At 43.4% G+C, this 10,379-nt stretch overlaps 1 protein-coding gene across 1 annotated transcript; it reads right to left on the bottom strand.

The window, feature by feature from the left end:
- Positions 1-267: 267 nt before the first annotated feature.
- Positions 268-8,625, bottom strand: CCDC43 (coiled-coil domain containing 43). Its single transcript, XM_004684082.2, has 5 exons — positions 8,411-8,625; positions 7,074-7,161; positions 5,428-5,563; positions 3,225-3,283; positions 268-1,806 (listed from the first exon to the last, which is right to left on the bottom strand). The coding sequence occupies exons 1-5, from the start codon at positions 8,612-8,614 to the stop codon at positions 1,619-1,621; spliced, it is 675 nt and encodes a 224-aa protein (XP_004684139.1). The 5' UTR covers positions 8,615-8,625; the 3' UTR covers positions 268-1,618.
- Between the last annotated feature and the right edge of the window lie 1,754 nt (positions 8,626-10,379).

Raw genomic sequence — 10,379 nt, 5'->3', positions numbered from 1 at the left:
TCAAATGTAATCATAGCCTACTAGACTAAGATTCCAATAGTACTTCAAAGACATCAAAGCCATATGACTTAATATCTTTTTTGATATCCTAATACCCAACTTCATGGAAGTAAAAATTGAGGCAGAGAAATGGATTCTGGAAAGAGGTTTCACGCGAACAAACTATAGGCTTAATCAAAATAACCTAAAATTCAACACATTCTTACATGACTAGCCACAAAGTATTTGTTTTCATGAGAAGCTAGAAGGAATATGAATAAATCAGAAGACAGTGATTTAAATAGTTTATTTTTTAAAAAGGCTTTTTTTGGGGGCAATGCCACAGATATAGGAGTATAGAGAGGTAACACATCTTTTCCTAGCCATGCTTCTTTTTACCTTTTGCACAAAGGTAAAAATTTTTGTTAATTTCATACAAAATAGAAATTTGCAAGCTTTTTCTCGAAAGTTTGCCAGATGATAAACATTTGTCTTTATAGGTCACACCCAGTTTCAAATTCTTTTATTATCCTTTAAAATTGTAAAGACCATTGTTAGCTTGCACCATACAAAAAACAGTCTGAGCCAAATTGGGCTTGTGGCAAAGTTTGCCCAGGCTTGGTATAATTATCTCCTTTCTGTCTTGTCAGAGAAATTGCTCTCTTCAGGCTTCTTGACAATCTGCTGCCTAAAGTCAGAAAAAGGTTTTATCTACAATTAAATGCAATTTTTTTGATAACAATGGAGAAATGGAGGTTCCTGCTTGCTTTTGACTCTTCCATTCATCACTCAATAAATTTGTTGAGAGTCATTAAGTACACTCCTAAATATCCTTGCGTTAGCAGAGATTCTCAGTGTTTCTGCCTTAAGAGGGCAATTCCCAGTTTCTCTAAACCTGTAATTAGGTTTTTACCCTCATATTTTGGGCAACTCGGAATTAAAATCTCTACAAGCATTCAAGAATTCATGATTATTAAAATTCATTCTAGCTAGCAAAATCCTCGTGCCTAATACTGCCACATCCTTCCTAAAACAGCCTAGAGAGGAAAAAATACATAACTATTTCTACTTTAAAAGATTCCTTTTTCTTCCATAGGCTAAAACTTTTTTAAAAAAACTTCTCTAATGTAGAATATCTACCAAATAACTTCTCATTTCCTAGTTTGTTGCCATGTAACATAGTTTGGATCCAGATAAGGCTCTCCATTACCTTCCTATTTCAGCCACAATACTCTGTGGGTGAGTGCCAAAGGAGTTAGACTCCAAAATTTCAGGAAAGAGTGCTCATGCTTCTGCTCCTTCAAGATGAAACAGTACCCATAAGCTCCTGATTATTCCTGCTGTCTATCCAAGGTGAGGGAAGACTTAAATGGCTACAAGGAGCACAGGACTTTACTATTAAAATATAAAGGGGTTCCAGGTCTTTGGTACAGAGGTCAACAATAATTTGATTACCCACACCACAGAGACATGGCACATTTTATAATTAAAAGTGTTTGATTTTCCTTTTGACCATGTAAACAAAAGGGAAAATGCCTTGAAAAACCACTTTTCAGTGATCTCTCGTTTCTCCTAAATACACATGTGCACAACCATCCACCCTTTGACAAAGTTCGTGAGGAAAAAGGAGTGGCCAAGGTTATCGCTTTCGTTCCCCTCTCTGTGTCCTTTTCTTTTCCTTTTCCTTGCGTTCTTGTTTGGCTAGTTTCTCCCTCTCTCTCTGCAGCTTGTCCTGTTCCTTCTTCCTTTGGGACTCATCCCGAAGTGAATCTCGCTCCATTTTTCGGGCATTGAGGACATCTTCCACGTTGGTGTTCCGGAAGAGAGCTACAGGTGAGTTAAGGGATTAGGATTCAGGTCACTCAGGTTCCAACTACTGCTCTTTGTACTCATTCTCACCGTCTTCACTCCTCAAGCTGAGGCTTGAATGCCTGCTAGTCTTAAAAAAAATCTTCTGGGGCCTCCCTGCTGGCACAAGGGTGAAATCTCAGTGCTTTGAAGCTACAGCAGCCACTACACCATGAGTTCAGCACACGGCCAGGGAGCTGACCCACATGGCGCAGCAGACCTCTCCCACCTCACCTGCTGCTCCCACCCCCAGCAGTGTATGTCAGTACATCTGCCTGTTCTGCTCCCCACTCAGTCTCTAGTGAGTCCTCTCACCACTCCCCACCTCTGGCCTACTCTGGCTCTTATATGCATAAATAAATCTTTTAAAAAAAATCCTATGTTTATCTTTGGTCTAACAGGAAATCCTAAAACTACAGTTTAAAATTAACCCTCAGCATAAAATTTCCATTTGGACTTACTGATACCTGAATGTTAAAATAGTTAATAAAATTTCATTCTAGAGTAAGTATACAGTTCAATAGAATACTGTTAAAATACCTGGGGTCCATTTTCATGAATAGAGTATGTAACTGGTAATTTTTATTATGTACTCGGCACCATTAAAACATTTGAAGAGTTACTTAAGTTCTTTAACCTTACTAGATTTCTGCAATTGCCTTTATCCCCCAATCACTAAGGCTTGGAAATCATGTTGTAATAGCTAAATTTATAAGCTATGAAATAATGCACATTTAGGCAGTTAAAAAATAACCTAGCCAAAACCTTAGCCTTCATTCTTAAATCAAAACAAAATCCATTACTATCAATTTCCTCAGTCTTAAAACATGACTTTCTGCTTTAGTGCTTGAAAATGAGTGTCCCTCTGAATTGATCTCCCCTTTGCTGATAATCCACCCCACTCCTCAATTTAAGAATGTGGATGTTCTGAACTCACCTTCTCTAAGGAGGTCCTCACGAGTGTTTCTACTGGTGGGAACTTTCCTCAGCACATTCGTTTCATTATGTCCATATTTTTTGTTTAACAATATCCAGTGTTTCTATTCCCTTTCCAAGAGGTTACAAGGTTTTTGAGGACAAGGACCAAAACTGTTACTTTAACTGTTTTGATAGTGCTGGGAAACACAGAAGCAGGGAGTATGGATTCTTATTTTCCCTGAGAAAATAAAAACTGGTGACAAATTCCTTCCTCTAAACTAACCTTTAAAGTATATGTTAACATGTTTCCTTTGGAGAAAGTTCTTTCTAAATTAACTAAGGGTGTCCAACCAGTGGGGCTGGCCTGACATGAGTTCCTGGAGGAAAGGGATGCCCCCCTACGATGACAGAAAAACACAATCTGTTCCTCAAGAAGAGTCTATGGAGAAACACATGGAGATGGACACAGAGAAGGATACACTTGTCAGACCCAATGTTCACTGTGGTGGCACCTGAGTCATCCTTTTCATTTGCTTCAGTGAGTGATGTTAAGGAAAGTCGGATGGGAAACAAAGGTTAGCACACCCCAACCCAGCATCAGAAAACATTCAATAAACTGATGGGTAGGAAAAACATGTGGGATGGAAGGTCACTGTCAAGGCCACGGTGATAAAACCAAGAATATTGTCTGTACAGTAGTCTCAACTCAGGAAAGATTGCACCCTCAGTCAAATCTATCAGAGGAAATAAAGAAACTTTATATTAAATTGGCCTGATTGAACTTCAGTATTACCTGGAAGCCAGGGGACAGCAAGATGACTTCTAGAATAGTGATTCCCAGCCCTCATCTGTGTTGATGGGATGCAGACTGGTCCAGTCCCCATGGAAAAGTTTGGAAAATCCGCCAAAATATTAAAAATAGATCTATATACAATCCAGCAATTACACTGCTAAATATCTACTGGGACATTACAAAATCACTAATTCAAAGGTCTACACACTCCTGTGTTCACTGCAGCACTGTTCACAATAGCCAAGTTATGGAAACAAACTAAATGCCCATCGACAGAGCAGTGGATTAAAATGTGGCATACACACACAACCGGACGCCACTCAGCCATAAACGGTACGCTCTCGCCATTTGCAACAACACGGATGGGACTAGCAGGGATATGCTAAGTAAAACAACAGAACAGAAAGACGAATGGATGATTTCATTCACATGTGGAATACAGAGGGGAAAGACAAAGGAGCTGCCAAAATCAAGCCAAACAAGCCCTAAATGGTGACTGCAGAACTGTGGCTGCTAGAGGGCGAGGAGGGGGGTGGGGACAAAGCGGGAGGGGCCCAACCTCCTGGTGAAGGGCTGTGATGGTGGGGTTGGTGTGGTGACATACATCTGAGGTGTGAACTACTCCCCTTAGTGAAGAAGGGGTTGGAGCCTCCCAGTGCAAGGGGTTAAGTGTCAGCACTAGCGAGCTCTCCGCAGCCACTGCAACATGAGTTCCATCCCCGGCCAGGGAGCTGACCCACATGGCTGACCCGCCCACTGCTCCCCTCGCCGTGTACTTTGTCACTCTCCTGTTCTGTTCCCCACTCTGTCTCTGGTGAATCCTCTTGACACCCCAAACCTCTGACCTGTACCCCAATTCTGTATGCATCAATAAATAAATCTAAAAAAAAAAACCTCTTTCCTGAACTTGATGCTGACAGTTAAAGGTTCTGATACAATATCCACTCCATTCCAGTAGACTCAGTATTTCCTAAGAAAACCAAACCAACCCCTGTAAGCAGCACTTGCACATAGTCCCCAAAGTCCAGTTATTCTTGGGGTTTCACCTTCACTTTTGATCTTGTGGTCACCAGTATTAAAAAACTCAAATGAGGGCCCTCCCTGGTGGCGCAGCGGGTTAAAGCACTGCACTGAGAAGCTAAAGCCACTTCCGCATGAGTTCGATTCCCGCCTGCCCCGGAGGTGACCACATGGTGTGGCAGACCTCTCCTGACCCACCCACTGCTCCCCTCAGCAGTGTACTTTGTCGATCTGCCTGTTCTGCTCCCCACTCTGTCTCTGGTGAAGCCTCTCGCCGCCCCTGAGCCTCTGGCCTGTATCCCGGTTCTGTATGTACAAATAAATAAATCTTTAAAAAAAAAAAATGCCTTAGCTTAAAAAAAACTCAAATGAACCTGCTCCAAATTTGGGGAACCCTCACCAAAAATATCCATGCTCCAGTCCCGGTTTTGCCACTAACTCTCTGAATGTCTCTGATCATCCATCATCTCTTAATGCCTCAGTTTCCTTATCAACTGGGAAGGAATATAAAGATAGACTCTAAATATGGGACTGTACTACATAAAAAGGCATGACACACAATTACTAAGATATATACATTTAAGGAATCACAGCTCTGCCTTGTTTTTGAAAGCATGATATAAATAGTCCATTAGTAGGACAATGTTTAATACTGAAGTTTTCAGGAACGTACTGATGATGTACTGAAAAGTCTGTGTCTAGTTTCATCATCACTCCTTGTACCCACGAAGGGCCATAGATCACTGCCATTTCAGAAGGGAAAATTCAGCTGCAAAGAGGGACTGGCAACTTGCCAAAGTTCACTGAACACCAGCAAAGGCTTTTGGCATGAGCCTCAGGGAATGGTGCCGAGGCTCCAAAAAGGATATTCCTCTTCATCTGTCACATCAGCATACTGAGCCAGCAGGGCAGCTTTTCTCTGCTTTTCCTCTTCTGACACCACCCTGGGTTTCACCACGATCTGTGCCTGCTTCTCAATCAAGGTGGCAATGGCCTGTACCTCATCTAGGAGGTGGTGGGAGGGAGGGGAGAGACAACAAGGTTGTATGTGGACGAGAACCAGCTCACCGAACCACTAGTCCACATGAGCAGTGCTTGCTGTAAAGGCAGTGGCATCTTCTGCTTCCTGAGAGCCCTAGGATTCAAAGGAGGTGCTTCAGGGGCCGATGACAAGGCAAGGAAAGGCCATTCGGGCCAGGCGTTAGGTCATGTATCCACCTTCAGTCAAAGCAGCCCTGCTTTATTTTATATACTAAAGTTTTGCTGCTTAAAAAAAAAAAAAAGGTTGAAAAGCACCAGAAAATTAAGCCTCTAGACATGCAAATTACTCCCCTCTCAATCAAGAAAATTAAGGAGGAAAGTAGAATCAGCTTAAGCTGGTCCCTTTCATGCTGATAACCACACCAAGTGAAATGCTTTATTTTAAAGTAAACTCAACTGTTAAGCGCTACAGTCTCAAAAAAAAAAAAAGAGAGAGACATTGGTATAAAGTAATGTTTCTCACGCATGGCTGCTACTTAGGATCATCTGGGGAAACTTTTTAAGAAGTACAATGCCCGAAATTGTTTATGTAACTGGTCCATGGTGTGGCCCAGGCACGGGCATTTTTGAAAGACCACCAAGTGACTCTAATGTGTAGGCAAGACTAAGAATAAACGGCATAGACAGTTTAGAATAGATTTTATTTCAGTTTGGCTTTTTTAATTTGAGTTTTCCATTGTGTATTTGTCATCCTAATGGTGGTTATATTAATCCATTTCTTTCATTTTAAGGGGTACAGCTGGGTCTCCCTGGTGATGCACAGATTTAAGTCACAGCACTACGAACTATCGGCAGTCACTGAAGCTCAAGTTTAATCCCCCGCCAGGGAGGTGACCCACATGGCGCAGCAGACCTCTCCTGTCTCACCTGCTGCTCCCCTCAGCAGTAATACAGTAGATATGTCTCTTCTGCTCCCCACTCAATCTCTGATGAATCCTCTCACCGCCCCCCACACCTCTGGCCTGCACCCCAGTTCTTGTACACATAAATAATAAAACTGTTTAAAAGAGATTCTTTAAAAATAAATAATAAAGAGTACAGTTGAAAAAAGCAAAAGGCCAATCGCATGTATGTCATGAAATGAGAATACGAAAAAGGAGGCAGGCTCTGGTGAATCCTCTCATCACCCCTGCACCTCTGCTAGGCCTGTACCCTAGCTCTGTATGCATAAATACACAAATCTTTTTTTAAAAAAAAGTGGGAAACAGGAAAATATAACTCATCCTATGCCTGCAGTGTAAATCTACAAGGCTTTACATTGAAAAGATGGGGGGGGAACCCACAGTGAAGATAACTGGTTAGTTGAAATGGAAAAATATAAAAGTGGCAAAGTAATAAGCACCTGAGAGTTTTCTAGCTTAAATTTCCTTTGGGAAGATGAGTAAAGGAGAAAACTACAAATTCTCGTCCTAACAGGACTATAGTAAAGGTTATTGGAAAAGACACTGAAGATCAAACATAGGCTCAACCCTACCTTCTTTTTTCACCTTAGTAACAACATTCTGAGTTTCAGACCATCGTTCCACAATCTCCTTGCAGATGTTAAGGAGGGAATCTTCTTCCTAGTTGGAAAACGAAACCAGTAATTTCCTACTAGAAATCACAACCTGAACAAAGCCTACTTACAACTACAACTCAATGCTCGGTTTCACACCTAATCCTCTTACAATGCTTTGTCTCCTAGCATTTCTTTTCTAACACACTATATAACTCAAAGATTTGATTTTTGTCTGCTTGAATTTTTACCTGCTTTTGAGGGCAGAGATTTCAGTCTGTTTTGTTTCCCAGGGGAAGTTTCAAGCACTTAAGATAGTGCCTGATATAGTTATTAATTTTAAAAAAGAATTACTCAATTCAATCAACACAAGCTCTATTACGAGACTAATAATGATACTTTTGTTTACTGTTATTTGTCAAGACCCACTGTGTTGTATTTGCATGAAACCTATGAACTACATGAAAGCTTTCGCACATACAGGTCTATCTCAAAGAGCAGGTTCTGGAACTAAAAGGGGTCCTTGTCAGGAAGACATAAAACAGCTGAGTTATTTTAACCAGGTGCTGAATTCAACAAGCTTCCACCAGGTAGGTGCAAATGGTGATGAAGGTAGCAGAAATTATCAGGTTGGAAAAGTGGACATCTAGGCTAGGGACTACTTAAACACAGCTTAAAGTACACGTTTCTGAATTCTCGAATCAGCTTCTAACAGGTGAAATATCAAGTTAATTCTCTTTTCTTTAAAACTCTTACCTCTCTATTCCCTCTCCTACTCAGGCCCGCGACAAAACCACCAATGAGTTTTGCCTAGGCATGAATATACCTCTACGCCTTTTTTGACTCCTACTTCCAAAATAGGAATCCAGAAGGCACTTCCTGCCGTCTTTGATCATAGGACAGCTCTGAGCACAGCCTCTTAAAGGGCACAGACCTCCCAGGGCACTTTCTTACCGGCTCTGAACTGCCTACAATTGGGAGTGAAATAGGTTGTCAGACGTTTATAACAAAACTCTCGTTTAGATATCAGTGCTTTAAAAAACAACAAACAAAACAAAAAGACCGCACCCGCTCGCTCACAAGCATGAGCGTCTAGTTTCCGGAACCAAGGTAAAACCAGTTCTGTCTATGCACCTGCAATCTTCAGGCTCTGGCTGGGAAATAAATCTTTTCCCCACCCTCGCCACCAGAACTTAGAGGACTATTCCCCTTTCAGATGAAACCATTAGTCCTCCTGAACACTCAGTAAGGGAAAGGGCGTGAGCAGTACGACAGGCGTCAGCGTGGGACTGAAGGAATGTGTCCGAACTTCTCACCAGGAACGCAGCGAGGATACCCTGCAGAGCATCCAGCTTCTCTTCCTCCTCCTCCTCCCGCAGGACACCCAGGATGTAGGCTCCGTAAACGGCTCGGTCCACTCCCAGCGCCTCCAACCGTCCATCCAGCCAGCACCCAAAGCTACTACCCCCACCATCGCCTTCAACTGAGGCTCCCGCGGCCACTTCGCTGGGCGCCGCCATCTTGGGGTCAGGGTCCTGTCGGCCCCGAGGGTGCCTACCGCAGTGCCTGACGGGCTGCGCCTCGGACCCACTGCGCAGGCTCAGAGCGGGAACCCTGTCGCCGGGTAGTGACAGTCGCCGGCGCTTTAAACCTTATAAATCCCGCGCCCCTGGGCCTGCGCCGTCGTCTGGTGTCCCAGGAGCCCTGCCAGGTGAATATTCTTAACACGCTCCTCTTCTTTTCTTAACACTTGGGGGAGTTCAGAAAGGCCGAGTTAATGGCTAGGGTCACGCGGCTGATAACTAAACCCGACTGCCGCTCCACTGCAGCCTTGAGCCTGCACTAGCGAGCTGCACTTCCACGCCCAATCGTAGGACTCGAAGCCACCAACTCTCACACAGCTTTCCTGTGGGAACTTCGACCCTGCCTAACGCGCGGCACTACTGACTGCTACGACCCTCCACCTTTCCATGCTTCCCCCGCCCCCAAAACCATCACTGAATTCCTGCGATCGGTTAAGACCACTCCAGTGTGCTGCAGCTGCTTCTTGACACATAGTATGCTGTAGTTAACTCAATACCCGACACACAGTAGGAGCTCAATAAATGAACAGGCGCCATCGAGTCATCTCTTTTCGTTCACTCACTGAAACTTGCACAGGAATGTCTTCGAGGAAACTTACCTTCTGGCAGGCAATGTGCCCGCAGGATCTCATTCTTTATCTATATCATCCTTCCAGCAACCCTGCACAAATCTGCACGGAGACATTTTTTGACAGTCCACATATAACTAAAGATGAGGAAACTGAGACACAGTCTCATAGCTACAGGAGCCTAAACCGAGGCTAGCTCTGGATTGAGAGGAATTAGTTAAGAACCTGGGATGGCTCTACTTCACTGCAGAAAAGGCTGGCAGATTGGTGACTCCATTCATACAGAACTAGGGTACAGGCCAGAGGTACAGGGGCGGTGAGAGGATTCACCAGAGACAGAATGGGGAGCAGAACAGGCAGAATGACAAAGTACACTGCTGAGGGGAGAAGGGGGTGAGACTGGAGGAGTCTGCTGCCCCATGTGGGTCACCTCCCTCCTGGGAGGGGCTCAAATTTGTACCAAAGTGGCTACCAGCTTCCCATTGCTGCGCTTTAACTGGTTGTGCCACCAGGAAGGCCCAGATGTTGACTTTTGAAGTGAGGCTGGAAGCTGTGAAGATGGGGATCGAGAAGAGCTTTCTAGGAGAGATGATGTCTGCTTTTTTGAGAATGAAAGCTCTCTTTAGTAGAAAAGACTGGAAGGAGAAAGGAAGCAGAACAGATGCAGGGAACTATGTGTAAAGGTTTGTTAGGAGCCTCCAGAGAGTCAGGCATCATGAACAACAGAGTTCAGGAGATGGCGACAAAAAGAAACAGGTGCTTATTTGCTTTGCAAAAAGTGATTTAGGAGCCTTCTCCATCCTTACTATCATTAAGATAATGTAAGTGAATGGGCATGGAACACTATAGTAAAGCTCAGTAGAAATATAAGATAGTGGGAATATTAACTCCTAGGCTTGTGTGTGCTCACTAGAATGTGAGCCACTGGAGTCAAGATCTGCTCCTCTCAGGCCCCCAGGTACCTTCTAACCTCAGGGCTGTCTTGCAGGGAGGGCCTGTCATTTAACAACTTTGGGAGACATCATGGCTCATGTGTCAGTTTCTTTTTATTTTCATCATGTATCAGTTTAAAAAAAAACAGAAAACTAAGCACAATTTTGTTTGTTTTAACCTTTGATTTTGAGATTAAATTA

This window comes from Condylura cristata, unplaced genomic scaffold, assembly GCF_000260355.1.
Source record: "Condylura cristata isolate star-nosed mole 26May11 unplaced genomic scaffold, ConCri1.0 scaffold00017, whole genome shotgun sequence".
Classification (NCBI taxonomy): Eukaryota; Metazoa; Chordata; class Mammalia; order Eulipotyphla; family Talpidae; genus Condylura; species Condylura cristata.
Note: the sequence above shows the minus strand (reverse complement) of the source record. Positions and strands in the feature narration are given on the sequence as shown.

Coding starts and splice junctions, on each gene's coding strand:
- CCDC43 (XM_004684082.2), bottom strand. CDS start 8,614: ATGGCGGCGCCCAGCGAAGTGGCCGCGGGAGCCTCAGTTGAAGGCGAT. Junction 7,162..8,410: donor GTATCCTCGCTGCGTTCCTG/GTGAGAAGTTCG, acceptor TTTTCCAACTAG/GAAGAAGATTCCCTCCTTAA. Junction 5,564..7,073: donor TACTAAGGTGAAAAAAGAAG/GTAGGGTTGAGC, acceptor ACCACCTCCTAG/ATGAGGTACAGGCCATTGCC.